The 26,461-nt window shown below is 36.3% G+C and overlaps 1 protein-coding gene across 3 annotated transcripts in view; it reads left to right on the top strand.

The window, feature by feature from the left end:
- The window catches only part of adcy8 (adenylate cyclase 8 (brain)), a 118,078-nt gene that overhangs the window by 83,422 nt on the left and 8,195 nt on the right, over positions 1-26,461 (top strand). For all 3 annotated transcript variants that reach the window (XM_028472471.1, XM_028472473.1, XM_028472472.1), the window contains exons 8-13: positions 2,711-2,811; positions 6,042-6,243; positions 8,428-8,517; positions 12,475-12,647; positions 16,158-16,236; positions 19,036-19,194. In XM_028472471.1, the coding sequence (XP_028328272.1) occupies positions 2,711-2,811; positions 6,042-6,243; positions 8,428-8,517; positions 12,475-12,647; positions 16,158-16,236; positions 19,036-19,194 (804 nt within the window). The remainder of the gene's footprint in view (positions 1-2,710; positions 2,812-6,041; positions 6,244-8,427; positions 8,518-12,474; positions 12,648-16,157; positions 16,237-19,035; positions 19,195-26,461) is intronic.

Below are 26,461 nucleotides of genomic sequence, written 5' to 3'. Positions count from 1 at the left end.
GCAGACTGCAAATACTGCACCAGGCAAAACTTTTAAACAAACAATATGTGTACAGTTTATAGTGAAAAATTTAGCTTTAAAATTAAATTTTAATTTTATAAAAAATTACCCAAGGATTTAAAATGTACCAAAGGCTAACACATACAGTATATACACTATAACAGAGTGCAGAGCCCATTTATTAAATGTCAATAAAGCGGACGATCAGGTAATATTAATCGTGATCATGATTAAAATTTGATTAATTGTGCAGGCCTACTTGAAATTAATAGTTGTTATATTTCAGTGGCACATTTAAAACTTTAAACTAAAAATATGACACAAATTAAACATCAAACCAAATACTTTAAATCACTATTTATCTTCGATTCGCTGCAGTTTCCTATAAAACTCGTGTTTGACCATCAAAAGTAAGAGTCCAACATTATACTATTATGATTGATTCATTATATTTTTATTTTTTTTATTTTTGTTTAAATAACTTTGGTATTTACTTTGTATTGAGGTAAGTTGAGGTAAAAAAAAAAAAATGGTAAATTAATTCAGGATTTATTTTTAGCTGCAGTTATAGAAATAAACACTTTAAAATGATTTAAGGTTAGTGTTTGTGGAACAAAAACTAAACTAAAGACATAATTCAAATGTTGACAGAAGTATTTCAACACTTTAGGAATTGTACGTCATCTCTTAATTACTGTTCCTAAAGATGTTCAGGTCCCAAAAATAGAAAACATCCCTGAGTGAGACGCTTTTCCTCATTTTTAATAATGAAAATGTAGATTTTTTTGAATACATAATAGCAGTTTTTCCCTCTCCTTCCCTACGTTTATGTTGCTCCATCTAACGGCGATAACCACCAGTTTATTTCTGTAATCCTTGGTCACCCTCTGAACCTCTTCATTAAACATGGAGTGTGTTTTTTTTTTTTTTTTTTGTTTGTTTGTTGTGACAAAATGTGAAGCGTCTTCTTGCTAATTTCCCAGCACCCTTTCAGGAAAGAGGCAGAGCGAGGTGGGGGGGGGCAGCAGGGGTCATGGAGATGGAAAGTTTTAGAATGAGATGATGAGTCAGCCACACTGACTCCGTCTGGAGACTCACATCAGCATCCGCAGACTTTTAAAGATGCTGATGTAGACAGTCTCTAAAACTGTCCAGACCCTTAGATATTATCAGTAATGTTGGCCCCGTAACGCCACTTTATGATATATATAAAAGCTTCTTTGGGATTAATAATCTTTTTTTAAAAAAGTAAAAGAGGAAACATTTAATCACACTGTGAATTTCAGCTTTATCTTTGTGCCTCTTCGGTAAAATCGGACCTTTTTTGGGATGAACTTCTTACAGCACACAGATGCAGATTAAAGAACTTTGACTGTAGCAAAGTAATCAGAAGTTTCAGCACATTCAAACACTCCTTTTATCATATTATTCATTTAAGATTTGAAGGATGACCTAATACTTGTGTCAAACTCAAGGCCCGGGGGCCAAATTTGGACCTTTAGAGCATCCAATTCAGCCCAGCAGGAGAAAAAAAACATGAATCGTTGTGTAAATAAATTCATTCATTTTTAATGTTAAACTGTTGGGGAAAAAATCTGAATTCTTACAAAATCCTTCATTTTTCTTCAAATTATGACATAATATTTCCCTTAATTAAATAGAAATTGGTCACAAAATCAAGGAAATGTAGGTGAAGATCCTGTAGGGACTGATATCAGTCAGTTATTGTGTGGATATTGCCAGTTTCTTGCATACATTACGGTATGTAGTACCGTAAGTGCTAAACTAGTGCACAATTATTTTGAAATTTGGCCCCTGAACTAACATGAGTCTGACACCACTGACCTAATGCATTACTTTAACCCATTCTAGATCACAATTTTAAAATGGATTAAACAGTTTTACATACATTACACTCTTATATATAAGGATAAATAAAATGGAGGTTAATCATGCTATACAACACGTGTCAAACTCAAGACCCGGGGACCAAATCTGGCCCTTTAGAGCATCCACTTTGGCCCGCAGGAGAAAGTAAAAATGACAGAGAAAACATGAATTATTGTGTAAAGTTACCAAATTATTCAGTTTTAGATATCTCAAATTCACCAATTTAATGAAACTTCACAAAAAATTTTTATTGCAAATTGTGGAAATAACTCAATATTTCCACCAATCTTGCAATTCCTCACAAACAATTCCGCTAAATTAAACAAAAATTGGTAACAAAATCAATATATTTTTTTAGTGAATTCAACCGATATAAAAAACTAGGGCACAATAATGTTGAAATTGATCTTTTTTCCCCACCTATGGTCTGCAGCCCACTTGAGAACAAACTGGTCCATATTTGGCCCCTGAACTAAAATGAGTTTGACACCCCTGCTTTAAAAACATGCTGATTTTGCATCTGTGGCTTTAAGCTTAAAAAAGAAAACAAATTTGAATCCTCTAAATGGATGTCTATTTCTCCTATCGTAGCTCCAGTGCCATTGTGCCTTTGAGCTTTGCACCTTCCCCAGGACCCCCACCGCTAACCCACCGACTCCTCTCTCTCTCTCTCTCTAACGCTCGTGGTTGAACCGTCGCATGTGCATCGTGTGTTTGTGGTCAATCTTTGGATTATTGCTCATGGTCTGAAGCTGGTTTCTTCTCTTCTTCTCTGTCGTCCTTTATCTTTCACACTCTGTTCTTATTCTTTCCTATGCAGTACTCCCAGATGAGGGACGAGGTTTTCAAGTCCAACCTAGTGTGCGCCTTCATCGTGCTCATCTTCATCACAACCATCCAAAGCCTGCTTCCCTCCGCCAGGTAGGAAACTCACTGAGGTGAAGAACCAAGATGTTACTGTAGTGGAATCATTTTATGGAAATAGTTAGTTTTAGCATGAAAAGCAATCTGTGACCCATTCAGGGTTTTTTAATCAAATAACGACAATGTAGGCCTCATAAGATCAATACATTGAAAATTGTTTGCTTGAAAAAAAATCTGAAAAGGTTAAAATTGCTTCTGAAAAAGTTTGTTTTGACTCCCACCACATGGACGTTGTCAGAAAAGTTTTGCACATTGCATTATGGGATGTGGAGTCTCGTGATGTCACCTCACTCTATGAGATTTTGGCCATTTTGGCTGGATTCAGATCTTTCTGTTTAAGCCACAAAATAAAATCTTTCATTCCATGAAAACACCAGAAATGTGTTGGGAAGTGACTCTGGCAGAGTTTTTGGCAAACACAAGACATCACGGTAGGAATGACGTAAAAACACCTCCTCACTAAGTAGTTATTAATGCCTTATTAAGTATTTATTAATGCCTTATTCTTATTGATGACTTATTATACACTTAATGGCAGTCTCACAGTCCAAACAGGATTACGTTTAGGTTTAGGATTAGGATTAGGATTAGGATTAGGGTTAGTGTTAAGGTTCGGATTAGGGTTAGGGTACATTGAGATGGTAATTCATATATAGCAACTTCTTTACTTACTACTAATAAGTAATAATTCTGAGGTTATTGAGGGAAAACTCTTAGTTAATGTCTTACTGGTTGTATAATAAGGCCACGCAGAATAAGACATTAATAAGTACTTAATAATGACTAATATAGAGTCATGTTACTAATGTGCATGCTAATAAGCAACTGATTAATGGTTAATAGGTGTTCCCGAATCTAAAGTGTTACCAAAACTAGTTCTAGATCAATTACAAGCCAACAATATCTGAGTCAAAATCAAATCATTTTCAGGTTTAATTGAATCTATTCTGAAGACTAACATTAGACAGAATCAAAAGCTGTGGTGACCACTCCTCAACAATATTTACTAGAGATGTCCCCATACAACTTTTTCACTTCAGATACCATTGGGTATTGGTCGATACCGATATCGATCCAATACAATATCATACATACTTTTATTACTTATTTTGTAGTGTGGAGCGTTAGATCAGGTGATGTTACTCAGAGAACAATAGTCAGCAACAGTAGGTACGAGAAAAACTGACCCATTTATTATTAGCCAATTGGTTACATACATTTTAACCTTCAACATAATATCTACAGTATTCTACAGTTGAATAAATAAAATATAATGTCCATTGGAGATTTTAGATGCAGTCGGATAAAATCCAATATTCGTTTTCTGGCTGATATCGGACCAATATCCGATATCAATATCAGATCAGGACACCCCTACTATTTACTAGAGGTGGGACAATATATCGTAGGACAAGACAGTATAAGAAGATCACAAGATGTATCGTTGAGGGTGTAGAAAAAAATCCAAGCAAACTACTACGAACCAGATTGTAAAACTTTATTTTGACTTTACTTGAGGTTTTATACATAAGGCTGACATTATGCTGTCATTATTATGACATGACACCTGTCATTAGCATGAATAAAGTGTCATATTGTGTCGTTTGTTACTCTAACCCTTCGTTAGCCTAGCCCAGCCTTATGTATAAAACTAAAGTGTGACCATTTTTTTCATTATTCTTTCTGAGTTGAAATGTTCCTTAAGTTACTCAAACCATTCAGTATTTATACACCATAGCAATCCTAAAAAACCTGTCTTTTATAAATACAGCCATGGTATTCAGCAGTAACCCAAAGCATAAAGTTGATATCTTTCTATTTTTATTAAAAAATAATAATTACCCATGGGACAGTCATTTCACACAGCTGAGTTTTTATGTTGTTCCTGTTTCCTAGCATTAGCCTAATATGAAATAGACCATTACCAATTAGGGCTGGGCGATATTGTCCAAAATTCATATCTCGATATTTTTTTCTCAAAATGATGATATACGATATAAATATTTTTAACTCGGTAAAGTCTAACCAGGAAGACAATTGTGTGTTAAATTTACTGATGCAAAATGCCACAAAGGCACATTTATTGCCACTCGTGGCACTTTTTCTCCTCTAAGGCAGTGTTTCTCAACTCTTCAGATTAGGAGAACCCCTTCGTCACTCCAGTTTAGTAACCTTTCTGGATTTATTTACATTTTGTTAACATGTTGGCTTCTGAAATGTCCTACAGCTCGAAAATGTCAACCTGTACATTTAACACACGCTAAATATCAGTTTTGTGCATTATAATCATTGTATATCAGAGAATATATTTTCCTACATCTTTAGTAATGTGCATAACATGTTAGTAACAATTTAGTAAGATATTAAGGCCACAATCTTGTTTATTCTAATAATGCTGTTTATTGTCAACGAGTGGAAAAGATGGTGGATGAGCATGTGCAGTGTCTGATTCAAGTACCCCCTGTAATGTGTTCAAGTACCCCTAGGGGTACACGTACCCCTGGTTGGGAACCCCTGGTTGGGAACCCCTGCTCTAAGGGACAGCACATGTGAGTGAGTTCCGTAGTGTGGCATGTTAAGGGGGAGGTCTGGGTTAGGATGCACTCAGTGATCCTGTAAAAAGTGCTTTTCATGCTGTTTGGAGAAAGATCAAATGCAGCTCCTCCTAAAACCAGTATTTTTATTACAAAAAAAAAAAAAAAGAAGAAGAAAATATATTGATATAGGCAATGTTGTAATTTTCTATATCTTGAATCTCGATATACTGCCCAGGCCTAATTACCAACCAGTTGTCTGAAGTTTACGGTCTCATGTTATTCACAGGAATCTAAATCCAGTTACAGAATGTCAGTGAATCAATGGAGGAACAACAACAGTTTGATGTAAGATGAAGAAATATCTAAGAATATCTTTTTTGTGGTTAGTAACCTAAAAGAAAATTGAACCCAAAACCAACTGTTACCTAACACTTCTCAGATAGAGTTTCTCATTGTATTTCCTTAAAGGTGGGAAATGAAAGGGACAACCTGCGATAGTGAACTATTCCTGCAGCTATTCTCAATGTATTATGTGCTATTTGGCTGTTACTGCTTGTCACATTTGTTCTCAATCACCCCACTTCACTCTCCACTGGAACGTCTTGATCTTGATCCTTTGTGAACATGGTTTTTTTTTTTTCAATTCTCTTTGTTCTCCCAACTTTTTTTTTTTTTTTTTGGGATTTACAGAATGGTAACCATGGTGATTCAGTTCTCAGTCCTCATCGTCCTTCATTCCTGCTTGGTGCTGGTTACCACCGCTGAGGACTACAAATGCTTGCCTCTGGTCCTGCGTAAAGCCTGCTGTTGGATCAATGAGACCTACGCCGCACGGAATGTCATCATATTCGTCTCAATCCTCATTAACTTTCTGGCAGCCATGATCAATATAGTGAGTTTCTTTTTTTTCCAGTTTCAACATTTTGAAAATGTGTTAAATTCAGTTGTTTTACTTTGCAGCTCCAATATGATGCCCCATGTCGATATTGTGTTCAAACAGAATGACGTAACTAGTAGTTGGCCTGTGATCATATGAACTGTAGTATATGAATATTTTTAATTACATTACATTAAAGAGTACATCTAGGAAAAAAAAAATATTTTGATTACAAATTGTTCGAAATGTTTTACTAACATGCTGTTCCTCCAGGATTTCGGGCTTTTTTTTTTAGCTTATACACTGAACATACCCTGAATGCAAAAGGTGCAACAGTTTTTAATCAAAATTATTATCAGAAGTGCAAGTCAGTAAACAATATCGAACTTAAGGAATCTTAAAGTGCATAAAATCAACCTGTCATGAAAACGTATTTCTTTAGGCATAACAAAAAAAATAAAAAAATTCAAAGCATTCATGAACATACTGTATGTAATGATATTGTGTGCTTCCTGTTTGTTCTCCCACGTGGGGTTGTGCACTGGCTTCCATTCTCTTGACGTGCTTTGCAGAAGCAAAATGTTTGTCCATGGACGACTTCCGCTTGTGCTCGATGATAACATTGCATTTTGAACAAAAAAAGTTTACCTCCACTCTTATGAAGCAACGTTGGGTACTGTTTTGCACGGTCCTTAGCCAATATTTTTGTTGGCAAATGCGAGGTATTACTATCGCACATGACTCCATTTAATGCTTTCTCACGGCACTGGTTGAAAACAGGATGTGACGTAGGCATTTTCTTCTTCGGAGGTTCCTTGTAAGCATCGCCAAGCATAGACATACTATACATAGACGCACCGCTCTAGTGGGCAGCGGCAGTCGATGCGGAGTCTACGTATATATGTCTATGGCACAAAGCCCATAGAACATCCTCCGCTACTTCCAGCAACTACAAGCGCTAAAATGACAAAAATAACGATAAGCAGCCACATATATATGTTGTGAAAAAGTTGCGGGATTTTGAAAAAAATTGCAATGCCGCACTGATTTCGCGAAGTTTGCTTGATTTTGCGTTAATAGGTGCGATCGCAACATCGCGAAATCCTGGAGGGACTGAACATACTACTCTGAACATACTAAGTTTGACGTCAAAATGAGTATTTACTGTGCACACATTAGTTAGTATAAAAAGATTGCGTACACGACACATACCAGGATGTATCCAATATATCGGGAGAATTTTTAAGTATGCACGGTGGGCACACTAGTCATACTCATAATAATCGTAATAGTGTCTCATGCAGCAATGTCAATGTGACTAGGAATTGTTTATTCTCCAAAAAAAAAAACATGATTACAATAAAACGCAACACGAAAAGGAATAATTTATTTTCCAAAAAAACATGATTATAATATATCATGACAGTCATATTTTTTATTGATGGTCGACTGATGTGACGTTTTAAGCATTTTTTAAATCAGTACAACAATCTTTGTATGACATTGCGCATGGCAATTCCAGCACGGGTACATCTCAGTACGTAGCAGTCACGTACTGAGATTTTACGAAGGTAAATTCAGTCCGTGACACCGGTAGCACATTGCAGGGGGTACTCGGAAAGATTTTAAAATTATTTTTTAAACAATTGGGAAATGTTCCTAGTTCCTTTTAAGCTATTTTTGGACAAATTCATCACAAAACTAACAGTACGCTTAATAAAATACTACATTTTCTTGTGATTTATTGAAACAGGGTTTTTCTATGCTGTAGAGGCCATTTTATCACACTTCTGACTATAGTTGACAATAATTAGCTACATTTTACAAAGGAGACCACATTTACTTGCTATTTAAGTAATCATATAAAAGTTGCATGGTATATATATTAGTAAATAAATAAATTCCACTTTAAATTCCACTTGTTTTTAATTTGTAAATTAAGCCTTAGGGAACCAATGTTCGAGACACATTTAGGTGTTTAGGAGAACCCGCTGTTCCACAAATGAAAAAATATATGAACTAATGGGGAGGGTCTATTATAAAGAAAGGGGGCTCTACCCCTAAACATGCCCCTCACCCTTCAATCATCTATTTCCAGAATATCAATTCTAAAATATTCAGTGCTTGATGAAAATGTTATTAAAATGGGATTTAGGATAAGACAACAAAAGTAACTCCGCCTTTTTTCTTTCCGTACAGTTTTGGTGCGACTTTGACATGTCACCGACCTACAAGAACCAGACCTACAATGAGTCGGTGGCGATCCCAGACATCTGCTTCTACCCGGAGGTAGTCACTAAATGAGGCGTCACAATTTTCTAGTCAGGTCCATCTGTTGTGTGTTCTCTCTTTTTCTCACTCCTGCGACAGTGGCGAAGTGATGAATTAAACATCGCAGACATCTGCTAACACCCAGAGGGAGGTCTAGCTTCAGACAACGCAGACCGATGGAGCCATCAACAGAGTCACGGAGAAAATATCCATTATGTTATTTTACTCACACAAAAATACAGCTGATTGATGGATTCAATAAGTGAGGCACATTTTTATAGCTCCAAGCTGGGGTTGACTCATGAATTTTTGCATGTCGACATCATAAACATATTTCTTCCCATGGGTCAGAGTAGCTTGTTTTTTTATAAGAAATGCCATGGGGGCGTTTTTGACAGAGAAGTTATTTACTATTTTCTGAGTTGGAACCAAACCAGATTGGAATAGTAAATCAGACTCTACTATAATACATCACGATGTTGATACAAAAAAAGTTCTATCACTAAATATCTGTTCAATGTATGTCTTTCTTTACGTTATGAAGATACAGCACTGTCAAGTACCAAAAATATCTGGATCACTGATCAATGATCCTGATCATGGTGTCATGATCGTTCACACTTTAAAGCACATCTGTCAAACTCAAGGCTCGGAGGCCAAATCTGGCCCTTTGTAGCATCCAAAGAAAGGGGGCTCTACCCCTACACCCCAAAACAAACCAACTCATTTAAATGTAGATATTTCAGCCTCTCCAAATGCAATGTAATTTCCCAATATTTGCAGGTCTCAAAGTTTCCCATGCTTATATCACATGATGGCAGTCTTTTTTCAATCGCAAACTGTTGAAAAAATCTCCAAAATACTTTCCAAAATTCTGATATTTTCCTGAAATTTTTCCACAGATTTCCCAAAATCAAATAAGATTTGGTCCTATATCATGGAAATTGAAGTGAAGGTCCTGCAGGGTCTGATTTCACTCATTTATTGCTTGGATTTGGTCAGTTTCTTACTTCACATATAATTTACTGTATACGTAGAAGTGAAAACTAGAGCCACAATTTTCCGCCTAAAGTCTGCAGCCCATTTGAAATCAGAGTGGTGTAAATTTGGCCCCTGAACAAACATGAGTTTGACTTTACTTAAAGTTTTATATAACCATCTACAGCCATCTGTAACAGAGCAGAGAGAGAAGGAAGAGGAGAAGGCACTGACTGCAGAAAAACATGATACAGTATTATCAAGTCAGCCTGCCTTGGCCTTGGGCCTAGTCAATACTTATAAAGGTGACGCATATCCTCCCGTTTATTGGTAAGCTAACAGCGACTCCAAGGTCTGTGAATGCGATCGTTCACAGACGAGCCCATGTCCGCTCTAGTGGTTAGTTTATGTTATGATTAGCATAAATAAGGTGTCATGAAGGCTGTCATTAAGTGTTGTTAGTTACCCTAACCCTTAACCCTATTCCCTAACCTTAACCCTAACCCTACCAGCACCACCCCTACCCTACCCTACCCTCCCTAACCTAACCCCCTAACCCCACTAGATCACTCCACCTAACCCAAAAAATGCCAACATAGCTCCAAAGGTGTCATAATTTAGCGAACAACACTTAATTACAACTTATTCACGCTAATGACAGATAATGACAGGGTAATGTCAGCCTTATGCATAAAACTTCAAGTAAAGTGCTACAAAAATTTCATTCCCCATTAATAACCATACAGTAAGTCCAGAAGTATGAGCACCCCCATTAAAGAAAAAATAAAAATAAAAATCACGATGAATGTGCAATTGAGGAACCAACCCAAATGAACTGAAACAAATTTCATAAAGATTGATTCATTACAAACAGATATACATTTTTAAAATGTTCAGTACATTGATTCAGATCCCCTCCATAAATTAATAAAATTTTCTACATATTTTTTTTCAAAATCTGATGAGTACTTTTGATATAATCTTCCTAATAAACAAACAAATAAAGGTGAAAATGTGACCTCTTTGGTGGCAGTAAAAACGACAGCTGCAGTTAATGCTTTCGATAATCTTAGTTTGGAGTTGAGGTATTGAGGTTAATCAATATTTAGTTGTGTAGTGTGTGTGTGTGTGTGTGAGGCCAGAAGTGAGAACATGTGTGCTCTGCTTGGTGCTTTCACACTGACTACAGTGCATGTGTCACGCTGGAGGGAGTTTCTCCTTCCTGCCAACCCCACTGCTGTCTGCTGTTCACTATGCCTTCGCCAATGATCATATTACGTTAGCTGGATGTAATTTCATCAACTTGTATATTAAAGGGACACATGGTGTATCTGACGTTAAATCTAAAATTGTCAACAACAAAAAAAATCAAGGACAGAAGTGTTCTGTATTGTTCTCTTTTTCTTCAACTTTTGTGTTTTTATCCTCCTATAATTGATTGAATCAAACACTGCTGTTGTCCTCTGGGTCAATCTGACCCCAGGACAACACCAGTGTGTACTTTTATGTAATTAATGTCCAATGGCACTAAATTAAATAGGGTATAAAATTTAAAATGTGTGGTTAGGGATTGGACTGAAGTCAGACAAAAGAGTAACACTGAATTGATTAAATACATGTATTATTTGCTTTAAATTACAGTCAAACCAGGCGGATCATTTTGACCCCATGAGGACAGCAGGTGTTTAGAAATGAGGAGGGTTAAAACAAAAAAAAGTCATATGTCATTTCTGTTTTTGTATTTAAATTCAATAAACAGTAAAATAATCACATTGTGGTTATTATAAGAAATAAAGTAAGTTTTTTTTTTTTTTTTTAATTGTGTTTGCTCAAAATAATTAAAATAAAATACAAGGGCTGAACGATTAATTGCATTTGCGATAATATCGCAATATAAAACGCTATTTTCTAATTGCAAAGGCTGCAATCTTTATTTATTTTTTATTTTTTTCTTGTCCTGTTTTGTGCTGTCCTGTTAAGTTCAGAGAGTGTTTAAGAAGCATAGTCCACATGTTTACATTTCATTAAACGTGAAGTTTGATATGTTGAAGACGTAAAGCCACAGATTTGTTTGCTTTATTGTTGTAATCCGTGCTTTAAAATGTATATTTTATTTTTATTTAAAGTTTAGATAAATCTGAAATTGTTTATTATGAAACAAATTGGAGGTATTGCTCGTGTTCATTGAAAAATACATGACAAGAGGCCCTTGAAAAAATAATCGCATACTAAATCGCAATTAGATTATTTTCCAAAATCATTCAGCCCTATAAAATACGTAAATAAATCAAAATGATGCTATTTTAGATGAAAGAAATGTAGGGCCACTGGGCAAACTAATAACATTGGACATTTTTTTTGTCTACAGTTTTCTTTCTCGTCTTGATTTTATTGTTTAACAATAAAATGGGGAAAAAATTCCCAGGAAGAAAATTTAAACAAAAAACCGATACCAAAAAAGAACACCTAGAAATGAAAATCCCAGACGGAAAAAGAATCTAGATGGAAAAAAAATAAAATAAATTATCGAAAATAAAAAAATATCCATTTAAAAAAAAGTTCTACAATTCTTTATTTGCTACTTTTGCAACACACATTGGTTCAAACCCTATTTAGTCTTTCTTTAACCCTGAAGAAAGACTAAATAAATGCAAGTTACTCTGCATTAGTGTAAAAATATGATCAAGAGTTTGGAATTATTTCATGACTAATCAGGTAACATTCAAGTGCAAATGAAGACTATTTTAAACATCAAGCGTCAATGCACTGTAATCAACATGCTTTGATATACCAGGTTTGATATTGAGGTTAGAAAATGACACAAAGCGACATATGTTTTTCAGATATGAACAGCCTTTCTCTTATATCGGAACAACTTGTGATATTTACAGTAATTGACATATTTCGTAATCTGTGTAATGTTGCTTCTCCACTTTAGATTTAGTTTAGAAGCATCAATTTCTTCAACATGGCCTAATTTGTCATTGTTTGTGTCAGTATTTCGTATTCACAGGCGTGTTGGCCATGGTGACGGGTGCTGTGTTCCTGAGGCTGAACTCTGTGCTGAAGCTGGCGGTGTTGCTGGTGATGGTGGCCATCTACGCTCTGCTGACCGAAGCCTTTTACTCATCGCTATTCGTCCGATACGACACTGTTCACAACAACACAGAGTGAGTGGTTTTGTGGGGACTGGTTCCTCGAGTAGCTACGGTACTCTTAAATCTCAGACAACATTGGTCGCGGAGAAGGCACATCAACATTTCAAGCACATGCAATAGTTTGTTCTGAAGACTTTAGATTGGATTGGATCTAAAATTCCACCCTGGCTTTTTCTGTCCAGACCAGCCCACGACATCAGCGACACCAGTAGATGCCGTTTTTAAGTCAGTGATGCTCAATATGTTGCTCTTTAAGTTTCAATTTAGAAAACCTTCAAAGGAGGAAACTTTTTAACCCCTTTTTACCTTTTTCCTTTGGCCATTTTGCAACTTCTTTTCTCCCATTTTTGCCACTTTTCAAAAAGTTGTGATACTTTTTTCAAATTTTAGCCACCTTTTGCCAATAAATACTGTATATATTTTTTTCTTTTTTATTGTCCATTTTTGCAAGTTCCTTTTGACTCTTGGGCCACTTTTCATCCAAATGAGTTAACGTTTGCCCAATAAATACCACTTGTTTAATTTTCCCCCACATTTTGCCTCTCTTTGTTCCACATTCTTGCCTTTTTCACTTTTGTTTGCCACATTTTGCCCCTTTTCACTATTGTTTGGCACTTTTTGCCCATTAAAGATTCCCTTTGCCATTACATACCATCTGGTTCCTCTTTATTTGCCCTACTTTTGGACTATTTTAGTCACTTTTCACTCTTTTCTTGCCACATTTTTGCCACTTTTGGACCATTTTTGGCTACCTGTTACCATATCTGCCTCTACTTGCTCGTCAAAAAAAAAAAAAAAAAAACGTAGCGGACCCGACCGGCCCTCCGGGACGATGCTCGGTATGGCAGATGGCCAGTCCACCCCTGGATCAGGTTGAAGATCAATGATTATGGCCACAAGTATCAGTAATTCTTGTTTTAGTTTTAGTTAGACACAAAAATAACAAGACAGTCATCAACATCCCCCGCCAGATTGGTTGTCATTGTAACTCACAACCTTTTCCTAAATGTCCTAAATCTAATAATTTGGATGTACACATAAGAAAATATTATGACATCAGAATATGAAATTAATAATTATCTTAAACGGTTTCAAAGAAGAGCTGTCCCCTTTGAAGATACATCGAACAGAGTAAAAAAAACAGAAAAAGGTCAATAACTGCGAAAAAAAAATATTTGCGCGCTTCTCATTTTCGAACTCCATCAAGGTATTGATACCCTGAAGCCACACACCAAATTTGGTTATCCTATCTTAAACGGTTTCTTAGGAAAGCTGTCCCCTTTGAAGATACCTCAAACAAAGTTAAAAAAAAAGAGGCACAAGAGCAATACCCTGAAGCCACACACCAAATTTTGTTTTCCTATCTTAAACGATTTCTGAGAAAAGCTGTCGAGTTTAACTCGGACAGAGGGACGCACGGACGGACGGAGCTCAAACCTATATCCCCCTTCACACTTTGTGGCGGGGGATAATAATGTGGAAGAAAGTAACACAACTACCAAGTAAAGACGGGAAAAGACAAGGCCTTCATTTGTTTTTTTAATTTGCTGTCGTCATCAGTTTTTTCACCAAAGCTACATTGACCTTTATTCTAGACACGCTTCTTACAAACACACAAAAATGATCTGACTCCCATATAGTCATTCTTTGGCATTTACAGTGACACTGTGAGAAAAATAAGCATTCATTTATTTAAGTAGGCTATGCCCCGGGGCAAGCAGAGGGTCTATCAAGTACTAAGGAGTGCCACAGGGAGCTGAATTAGGGTCAGATTATTTTCGGAACGCGCAACAAGAGAAAAGTTTAGCTCAAAAAGGTCAAACAGTTCATTGATTTACAATGAATGTATCTGTTTAGTAAAAAGCCTCAACCTAGTATTTAAAATGAGTCAGAATGAAACACCCACTGCTCAATTTAAAGCTTTTTTTTTTTTTTAATAAAATAAAGATATAGTGTCATATCAAGAAATCAAATAATTTTTTTGCAAAAAAAAAGGTTGAAACTGCCACACGAAAGTTTGTTTACACCTATGGTGTAAACAATTTGTTTGTTGACATTGTCGGAAAAGTTTTGTAAATTGCATTATGGGATATGGAGTCCCATAGACGGATGCATAGAAGTGTTTTTACTTCATTCTTACTGTGATTTTTTTGTGTTTCTTTGTCAGACAAAGATTCAGTGATTTGTTTGACTTCATTTTTGTTCTGATTTGTTCCCCGTGTTATTACCTCACTTTGCATGACATTCAACTTTGGCCAGATTCAGATTTTTCCCTGTAGACCTATAGAATATACATTTGTCTTGGTTTTGCCACACCTTTCAGTCTGTGGAAACACCAGAAATGTGTTGGGAAGTCACTTTAGCAAAGTTGTTTTGGGGGAAATAAAATAAGTCACAGTGAGAATGAATGAAGGAAAAACATTTTTATGCATCCGTCTATGGGACTCCACCTCCCACAATACAATGAGCAAATGTTTTCCGTCAATGTCAATATGAGAGTGTTTACCCTAGAAAATAAAAACAAACTTTGGAGTTGCAATTTCCACCTTATACTTTGTTTTTTTTTTTAAGCCAATTATCTTCAATGTATTGATCTATGAGGCCTACACTATGTCTATCTGATTATAAAATCTATATACGTATATTGTCTCCAGCAGCTTTAATTACTGTTGATTGGTCAGAAATATATACTGTACCCCACAAACGTGGATAACGAAAGTTACCTCTTAAAAAGATCTTTCCTTTACATAATCACAGCCAGGATTTGCTTTATGATTCTGGAATGAAAAAATTCCCATAGTGCTATTGTCACGTTAGCAATTCTTCTTCATTTGACTGGTTTCAGTTTGGTTTGCACTCATGTAGGCGATTGCATAAATACCATTTTTTAAAAAAGGACCATGAATGCGTCTTTCAACATTTAAAAGAAATGCAAATGGTGTAATCCATTTTTACATTTCATATTGTATTCTACTGTATGTGTGGATTATAGCGTATATGGAGCATTTGCAATCTAAAATACACTCTGGCTGGTTCAATTTTATAATGTCAAATCATTGACTTTTAATGTAAATGTTTCATTGCACAAGTTTAAACGTCCACCAGCATCATTCGCTGACCACTGAAAAAAAAAAAACTAAATCATGTTGTGTTGCACTGAAAACAAATAATTCCTCGTGTTTCACTTGATATTTGATCCAAGCTCCCTAACTTCTGTTATAAAATCCTCTCACTGAGACCAAGATTAGCCTCAGCATCTGATCCGTAGTCTCAGAAGAGACGCAGAGGTTTTCCCCCTTGTTGTTTTTTCTCGTGTAAGCTCGATTTTTTAACCACGTGATGTGCTTTTAATGTCAGAAGTCAGAAGTCAGTGTTTTTTGTTTTTTTTTTTTTGCAATCATTAATTTGTGTTTCTTCCTCTGTCTGGTTTGTTAAAAGTGGATATAGTGAATCGATTCACAAAAATAAAATATGTGTAAAAGTTGACATTTATCTTCCACCTCTTTCCTCTTTTATCATCAGAAACTTTCTGGGAACCAAAGAGACGTCCTTACTCCTGATGGCCATGTTTCTCCTTGCTGTATTTTACCACGGACAACAGGTAAGGCCTCAATGTTTTTTTTTTTTGTTTTTAATGATAGCACACGAAGCACAGGTTTCAAACAAGCTTTAACGTAATGTGCATGAATATCTGTACTTGTGTTTTTATCACTGACAACAATATAGGATAGAAACATGGAAGTCATACACAAATGAAGGTCAGATCAAACACGATTTTCCATTTTATATGAATAAAAAAAGTTTAAAAAAAATCAGCCCAAAAACCCCACATTAATATTACTTTGTAAAATGTAAACATCATAAGTTATGTTTATTCTTTTATTTTTTCTAAAATGTGCACAGCTGTCGCAAAAACATTGCACTACATGTAGTGGTAGCCCAGTGCTTCTCAAACTGTGTGGTGCGCCCCCTAGTGGGGAATGGAGTCATTGCAGGTGGGGCGTGATAAACAGGAGGACGCTTTCAATTTCATGCCAATTCTCTAAAATACCTTCCTTCACTGACAATAAACATTAACACTAAACAAAATGCCTACACACAAAGAAAAGAATAATGAGAAGAGCATTAAATAATTACACTGTGTTAGATACGCGACCAGGAACTAAATGTAACGTAGAACTAAAAAGCAAAAAATAATTATTGAGGTATTGATGTTTTGTTATTTCTGGTGTTTTTGACTACTGCACTTTTACATTTTTTATTTATTTATTTTATGTAGGCAAATAGTTTAATTTAGTTTTTCAGTTTTGATTTACAGTATTTATGAACTATGTTTTGCCAAATAAGTTTTTTGGCACAGATTGCAAACAATGTTTCATTATTACCTTTGTTTTTTAATGCAGGTGATTAGTTTAATTTAAATTTAGATTTTTTTTTTTTAATGCATTACGCAATATGATGTTACTTGTTCCCTGTTGAAAATGTGCTATTTCAGAGGATTACTTGGGGTGCGATGGGCACAGGTCAAAGTTCATCTTCATTCCAGAAAATTAGAAAAAAAACGAGAAAAAAAAAATGTGTGAACCACTGTGTTGGCCTTTGACGCAAGGACAATGGAAATAAACCTCTGCATTCACACATTATCTCTGCTATTTATTTTTTTTTACAAAGGATACAGTCAGGGTTGATTGTTTTTCTTCTCTCTATGGAAGCCTTTGATCACATAGTGGAGCCTCAGCCTCAGGCAGACTTTAGATGGACATAGCCCCATGAAAAAAATAGGAAAAGAAAGAACGCTCTGGAAACCTGTGTGTGTGGGCGATAATCCTTTGTTTGCTTTTATCCAAATGAAAGTAGTATTAAACAATGTTTTCTCCGAAACAACAGGGAAAGTTTGTTTGTGTGGTTATGATGAAGTGCGTCATCGGTGCAATGCTTGATAATGCAATTACAGCCTGTCAGAAAAGCAGCGTTAGTGAACAACAGCCTTATTATCCTTATTGCTCATTTACTATTAGATTGTCACATAAAAGGAGCTCACTGCTGCTGTATTTTTGTAAACACAACAATCAACCTTCCACGGCACCATGGCCATTGTAGAATTAAAAATTAAATACATTTAATTCATTAGTTAAACTTGAGGCCAAATTATAAAACCCAAAATATTTTTCTACGCAACACAAATGACATTATACAGGTTTTTTTTAAGCTTGTTTTATGTTTTTCTTCAAATTGTTCCAATTGTTTCTCTAATGATATTCTTGCTTGCAGCTGCAGGAAGAAAATGAGTGAGATGAATAAAGAGGACGAGAAGATGAATCAAGTGCAACATCTCTCTCTCTCTCTCTCTCTCTCTCTCTCTCTCTCTCTCTCTCTCTCTCTCTCTCTCTCTCTCTCTCTCTCTCTCTCTCTCTCTATCTCTCTCTCTCTCTCTCTCTCTCTCTCTCTCGCTCTCTCTCTCTCTCTCTCTCTCTCTCTCTCTCTCTCTCTCTCTCTCTCTCTCTCTCTCTCTCTCTCTCTCTCTCTCTCTCTCTCTCTCTATACATTATCATGCATTACCTTGTCAACAGGTTAGAGTGCTGCAAGTATTTATAACGTCTTCATAAAACACATCTCACCTGAAAAACGAGACTATCGATCCTGCTCGTTACCCAGTTTAAATAAAGATTATATTTAAAACCCGCCTAGTCCGCGGGGTGAGTAAATTATCACAACACCACTCATTCCATCGCTTCGTATCTAGACACTGAGCGCAGGGTTTGCTCATTCTTTGTTCTAGCCGGCTTGTTTTTTCAGTGCATCACTACAAACAACAGTCTATTGAGTCTATGGAGCGTCCATGTTGTAAACAAAGCACTCATCTGCTACGTGAAGCAGGAGGGTCAAATGTCGTCGGCTGCTGGTCCTTTAAAACTTTTTTACTTGGTTTTTATTTTGTAAACCTTTTAATTTTTTATCGCCATTGTTATTATTTCCTAGCCACTGTGTTTTTTGACTCTTAAAATATTTGTATATTGTGTAAGTTATAGTAAAAATTGGGGAAACTGTCATGAAAACTTTTGACCACTGGGGGACAATGCCCCCGCCTCTCTGCGCGTGAAGGCGACAAATCTCTTCTTGTAGATTGGTTAGCTGGTGGTCTGTAAATGCGACTGTTACATATGAGCCCATGTCTGCTCTAGTGGTTAGGTTAGCTCTAGTGGTTAGGTTAGCTCTAGTGGTTAGGTTAGCTCTAGCGAGATCATTACACACATTTTGTATCCTTTATGTCTCACCAAATTGTTATTAATAAAATAATAATGATGATACTTGGAAAAAAAATACTGAAATAGACATAAATGAATTTAATAATGTAAAGCGAGGTGACTGATGTATTTTTCTGGTTTGTTCTGCTCCTCAGCTGGAATACACAGCCCGTCTAGACTTTCTATGGCGCGTTCAGGCCAAGGAGGAGATTAACGAGATGAAAGAGCTACGAGAACACAACGAAAACATGCTGAGAAACATCCTGCCCAGCCACGTGGCTCGACACTTCTTGGAGAAGGACCGCGACAATGAGGTGACGTCATACTTTATACTAGTTTTATCTAAAGAGAGCAACATCTTGTTAACTGTAAAAACTGTTAAATCAAGTATTGAGTAAGTTCTGTATCGTTATCAGCACTGAAGCAGAAACATCTGTTGGAAAGAAAAAAAAATCTAAAGAAGAAAAAAGTTCAGTAAGTTCAGCAAATGATTTTCTCACATTGTAAAGAAAAACCTCAAGCAGCTCAGATAAAAAGAACCCTTGGAGGATAGAAGTGCATTCATTCATTATCACACTGAGTCAAATGGAGTGGATGGCCATGGCTGTTTAAAAGTTTCTAAATGCATCAGGGCAAAAATGAAAAGGGTTTATGTTAAACTGTTTCTGTCAGTTACTACGTAATGTCTCAACTCTTATTCTTCTTTCTTGGTTATTGGCATGTTGCAGTAACTTAAAGGTGCTGTACGCAAGTTGTATAAAAGTGACTTTTTGTCATATTTGCTAAAGCTGTCACCATGTAAGGACAGCCTTACATGAAACTGGTAGCGCGCTCATTGAGTCCCGCCTACTGCTCCTGCTGCATTTGGAAAATTGCCAGAATGCACCGTGACCGAGCAAAAAGAACCAATCAGAGCCAGAATTGTGTTTGATTGACAGCTGTCGATCACTGGTCTCTCCGCCCCCTTCCTGCTCAGCTGTAAACAGCTATACTTATAGCATTAGCAGGTTGTGTGCCTGGAGCGCCGTTTTTTTACAGTGTATGGTTCAGAGGAGTAGAAGAAGGAATTGGTGACTTTTCTGCTTGAAAGGTAATTACCACTGCTTGATTGGTAGTTGTTACACTAGAACTCCATAGTGCATGTGTTGTTTGTTCGTGTGCGCGCTGCCTTCACAGCAGCCTGATTCAATACTCGTTAGGCTGCTGTGTGTTCACTGTATTGTAACGCTGCTGCGGATAGATTGGTGTGTGCACAATATCCTTTTAACAGTGCTTGTAATATTGATAGTGTGATATTGCGGTCGGGCTAACGTTAGCTTTCTGGGGGAGGGACATTGGTGCCAAGGCAAGAGAGAGGAGGAGAAGGATCTGAAAGTCGCATACTGCACCTTTAAATAGGTGCATATCACCACCTATAGTACTGGAGTGTGTAAACTCCTATGTATACTCCCACACTCTGAACTCTTATTGAGTATCTGTGTGACCTAAAACTTCTGAAATTGTTTTTGCAATGTGTGATAGGTCTACCCTTATCGTCAGATAAATCTACATATATTCTAGTGCAGGGGTTCACGACTGGTCCCACCCTGGGACCCACATTTTGCCACGGTTATTAAATCACGACCCGCTTTTTTTTTAGAATTCAATCAACCAAATTTAGTTTCTTTTAAAAATAGATGTTGAAAACACGCACATATATAATCTGTAATTTAAATATAAATCTGTATATTTTCCTGTGCAAAACTTTCTTTAAAAATAAAAGACAAGTCCAACAAGAGAGACCTTTTTGACCAGCTGTCCGCGACCCACACAGTACAGGTCCGTGACCCACTCTGGGGTCCCAACCCGTCAGTTGAGATTCACTGTTCTAGTGTACATAAGTATAGACTGGGATCAAATTCCAAACCTCTCGATCAGAAGACGACTCCTTTACCACCTGAACCTATCTGGTCTCCTTTGGTAAAGGATGCATCAGTGTTCCCTAGGATAAAGGAGGTTATATACTGTAGGAATCATTGAGCCTCCTTTCCTTAGCTTAAAGAGAATTTGAACTCTCTTTATCATGGCAGCCATTTAAACACTTCCGGGGGTTAAGGAAAAGTGGATAGGAAAGTAGATAGGAGGGACTATTCGGACGCTGCCCTGGAATGATAATGCCACTGTTCCTGTTCACCTCCCTGGTTTGAAAAAGGCCGCCCTAATCAGAACGTCACATGCACCTGCACCAAGCGGTGTCACAACAAACATGGCGCCAGCCACAGAGAAGCCGCTCAGAACTGGTTCTGAACTCTGTTCGGTTTTAAAAGAACTGGATATATTGTTGAAATCAAAACAAGAAGAGGCTTTAAAACCGTAAGTCTGTACCGTACTACTCACCATTTTCCACTGCCGGCTCTGTTTAGGGAAAAAGATCTACGCGTGTTGCGTTATGGTTGTCCTGTCCGCTCCTTGTTTGGTTGGTTACTCTACGTGTATTTGTCCCGCCCCAGATGTAATAAACATTGAATAATACCAGGAGATTAGGATGGATTCCAGGCTACCACACCTTGGTCTCTCACAGATTTAGGAGTGTAGAGTTGCTGATTACAGTAACCAAAACATGTTGAAGTCACCACCTACGAAGTAGGGGTGGGAGGCTCTGGGTACCTCACCATACGATACACAGCTCATGATAACGATTATCTCATGATATGACAATACTGCGATTATCGATATATTGGTCAGAAATCAATCTACGATAATCTATGACATTACAAGAAAAAAAACAGATTAAGTGAAAAAATAAATGTTTTATTTAATATCTCTGAAAGACAATAAATTAAGTAAATAAAGTGTCATATGAACAGTGACACTATTTTAGTGCAACATTTCTGTAAATAAGTGTCAACATACCAATGTAAACGAATAAGTATCTCCAATAGTGCTTTTCTTAAACAAAAAACAGGGTCTTTCTTTCCAGTGACATCATTATAGTGCAATATTCCAGTAAAAAACATATTGGTTCCCTCAACAAACAGTGACAAAATTTATGTGAAGACGTACCTGCACATTTTAGTGAAAAAGCAATAAAGGTTTTGAAAATAATAAAATAAATCTTTAAATAAAAAAATCAAATAAAAAAAGATTGATAGCGTGAGCATATTGATAATCAATCGTGTGAAAAAAATATTGCGATATATTGCCATATCGAGATATCGTCACACTCGTAATACAAAGACCTTGAGCAGCTATGTTATGAAACTGTGCTACAGCTACAGGTTTCTACACAGTCGGCCAGTGCTTCACGCTTCAAGGTCTCTCTGACCAAACAGGTGACCAGTATAGTTCTGTAATTATCTACCTCAGCTTTCAAGTTGCTTCTAAATGATGGCGATAATTACAGGAAGTCTCCTATAGCCACTGAAAGCTTGAAAGCTACAGTTTGTTATCATGGATAAAGTACAGCTCACACCATAGCCCAATGGTGAAGAACTTTTCCAAAAGACATGTACCTTATCCTCCTCTCTAAGGAACCTTGATTTCACCACAAACCTGCTCCAAAATTAGTCCCCTGCATTTATTTCACAGCGTCCCCAGAGAGCCTTGGATTTTTCCGCCTGAAAGGAAACGTCTGCATAATTGCTTTTCAAAGACTGTTTGAAAAGAGAGAAAGGCTACAGGAAATCAACTAGGCGGCTCATTCAGCCAGAATTCTTTGTTGAGCCAGCAACGCTTTTTTTTTTAAATGCATGCACGTATTTTGAGTCTAATAACATGTTGTCAGTCTGCAGCTGTGATGTGTGCCTCTGCTGCTGTAATGACTCAGCGATAAACTCACTCTTTTTCTTTCCACATCTTCTTTATTCTATAACATTCAAATATCAACTGTTCGAAGTTATCTCTATAACTGTATTCATTAATATCCACATAATTCATCTTTAACACTTATGGAAGCATATTGCATTCACGTGGGAAATAAAAAAAAATATTAATGTATTATTATTGTTATTATTCATTTAATTTTTTTTGTTTTTCTCACTAATTGTTTTCTGTTTTTGGGACATTTTTTTTTCCTGTTTTTCAAATTATTTTTTTTAGTTTGATAAATAAATAAAATAAAATAAAATAAATGCATCTGTTGTTTAAAATGCCCGCTAAGCTCAGAAAAAAATAGTCTTTGAAATATTTGAAATACAGAAAAATAAAAAATGTGCACGAAAAACAGAAGAAAAATTGCTCCAAAAAAACAGACGAAAAAAAAGTCTCCAAAAAACCATTAAAAAATAGCATGAAAAAAAATCAAAACAACAACAAAATTGTTTTCAAGTGAATGCAACACGCTTCTGTAAACACTGTGGCGTTTTAGTGATGCTAAGCTAACTAGTGCTAACTCTTTCATCCTCCCTGTCAGTGGGGGGCAGTAGGTTACAGCAATTATATTTTTTATTTCTTTTCTTTTTCTGGTGCTTCTTCTCATCACTGGCCACAGTTACATGATGCTTTTTTTTTTTTTTTGGAATTAGTTATTCTGAATTAAATCAATCAGAATTAAAGTTTCTGCTTTGTGTTTACATGGAAATAGTAATTCCCGAACTGAGGTTTACATGGAAAACGGGTTTATTTAATTCTTTAGTTAATTCTGCTTTGGGTCGATGGGGGTAGAAGCGGAGCCGTCGGGGAGGCTGCATTCAAAATCATGCTAGCTTTTGAATTGAGTGTTAAGTGTTTACAAGAAAGAGGAATTATTTCATTCGGAATTAAAAAACAAAATAAACCAGCCACCTAATTCGGAATTAAGTTTAATTCAGAATTAAATTAGCATTAGGAATTAGGTGTTTACAAGGTCAGGTTAAGGAGGAATTAACTTTTATTCCGCTTTGAAGAGGAATTGAAGCTCCCATGTAAACGTGGCCAGTGAACCAGAGGACAGTTTTTACATTACAGATTTAAATCTCCTTATTATCCTCGTCCTTCCATGGTAGTCGTCCTCATTATCAGCTCCTCTGATCACATCACCTCCCCAACAAAAGCCAAACAGCCAATGAGTTAGAAATGTCAGTCTAGTCGGAAACCAATGTCATTCTGCTCCCATGCCTGTTCATAATTAAAACTAAACAGTTAACAGTTAATTAAGACGTTTGGGTCCTAACTGCTCATCATATTTTAATTCATTCTGTTTATTATTGTGTGATGTTGATAATAGAGAGTTTTAATACTGTTTGGTTATCAGCCATTTGACTCAAAGATTGATATCATCAAAGTATTTTTAATTTACTTCAACATGTCGTTTGCAACATATTCTGGTCTCACACTCCAACACTATAATATCTATATCAATATCTACGTTCTGGGTTCATTTCCTTAATGACACTCAGACCTTAACAAACTGTGATTAGGTAGATATGAGCTTTTTCCCTCAAAATAATATTAAAGTACCTCAAAGTGTCAGTATTTCTATTAATATGAAAGCAACCTTCATAAGCTGCATTTGTGTACTTCACAGCTTTACGGGATTTAAACGACTCAAGCTTAATTTCCCCACATTGTTATTTTTTTAAGGCAGTCCTTTTGATTTCAGAAACGTCAAAGTTATGCTAATAATATGCAACGTTAACATCACATCGCACTCTCAACTTAAAATAGTCGACTCTTCCCTGCCCCTTCCGTTGTCCTACCCTGACTCCATCTTCCATGTTCCCTTCCCCCTCATCAAGGTGTAACACCGCCCTCTTTGTTTTATTCTCCCTTTAATAAAGTTTTTCTTTCTGAAGGAGGGCTGGTGTTGGTCACAATTATGCAAAAAAATACATGTATTTATTTAATTGCAATAATACAACATACATTGCTGTATGATTACACTTGACATTCGACAGCAGTTCATGATACGATGACCAATAATGGGCTTGTACACTCAATGATTCATCTTAGGATGTTTTAATATTGCGATATCTTGCCGCGGGTCCTTGTCCCACATTTACTAATAGTGATTAAATATACATTAACCCATATGTGTCAAACTCAAGGCCCGAGGGCCAAATCCGGCCCTTTGAAGCAGTGGTTCTCAAACTTTTTTGGCTCAAGTACCATCTTTCTCTAACTTTTGAATCCTAGTACCCCCTTATGTCCGACTACAGCATTTTACCCAGAATACTGTGAAACAACAGCAAAAGAGCATAATGATGATGGGATGAGTTATAACACACATTTTACAGAATCTTATTTTAAGTGAAGTTAAACAGTACTTAGTGCTTCCTGAATAGATTTATTTCTATCGTTTATCATTTCTGGTCATCTCCCTCCTGATGTGGGACCAACACTGACCCTTGTATTTTCAGTTTATGTTCTAATTAAAATCATTTCAATCATCATTTTGTGTGTTTTTTGTGTCATTTTGTGTGTTTTTCGTATGTGTGTGTGTGTGTGTGTGTGTGTGTGTGTGTGTGTGTGTGTGTGTGTGTGTGTGTGTGTGTGTGTGTGTGTGTGTAATATTTGGTATTATTATCATTTTAAATTAAAAAATAAACATTGTGAAAATTCGTATTTTTAATGCTTTCATTTGTAAATCCCCCTCCCCCCCCCCCTCTCTCTCTGTCAAATATGCGTGTGCCATGAATCTGACGATACAGTACAAGGTTTCAAGATTTACAGATATACAGTATATCCCGATACTAAACAATATCAATATCAATAATTGCAAATTTCACATTTTCAAGTGTAAAATGGTAAGAAATACAATTTATTTCATTTTTTTTGAGTACCAACATTAAAAACAAGTGGCATCTTTCAAACTGTCAAAAAAAAGTTAAACATTTTCTCATTCTTCAGTTAAATAACATGATTTTAAAAAAATCGCTTTTGATATTTTTTGGATTGATACGATAAATATTGTGATATATCGCAGAATCGATTTTTTATAGTGTCTAAGAACTGACTACTATTATTAAGTTCTTATTCCCAGGGCCGGGATTAGGTTTGCTATAGAATAAATCAAATGTGGGGATAATTGAACATCTAAGAATTGAGGCAGTTGTGTGTTTCTGTTTCACTCATTTCCTGCTCTAAGTTGCATTTTTGTCGTCAAAGTGAAAATAATGGCACTGGAAGGGTGAGTGAAGTTAAATACCAGTGTGTAGTGTATATTTAATTGTACTTGTTGGTTTTATTTTCCAGGAGGTTGTAGCCATAACTTGGGAAGTAACTGAGGGGGAAAGACGTTTATAGTCTTTTTCAAAGGTACTTTCTGCTATTGAGGGTCGATATTAGCCCGAGCTCATTAAAGGCTTATAGTTCCAGTGAGAAAAAAAAATGTCAAAGGCTGAGTTATTTCACAAATGGATATAATTACATTAGAATTCAACAATGGTCCATACATACAGAGAGGGATCCTGGCCCCTATTTAAGTGTTAACTTGACACGTTGAACCCTTTATGTGTTTGTCTGCTCATTAGTTCTTCTATCAACTGTTTCAGTATGTAAAGCACACTGTGGTACAGTATGTGAGGGAGGCTAAGGCCAACATTGACCCCTAGTGGTAGTAAGGATGTACTGTAGTGTTAAGACAAACTCCCATTGGACCATCTGTTTCTACAAGCAGGGTTGGGG

The sequence above is a fragment of the Gouania willdenowi genome, chromosome 17, assembly GCF_900634775.1.
Source record: "Gouania willdenowi chromosome 17, fGouWil2.1, whole genome shotgun sequence".
Lineage (NCBI taxonomy): Eukaryota > Metazoa > Chordata > Actinopteri > Blenniiformes > Gobiesocidae > Gouania > Gouania willdenowi.
The sequence above is the reverse complement of the archived record's forward strand: the minus strand, read 5'-3'. Positions and strand labels throughout refer to the sequence as shown.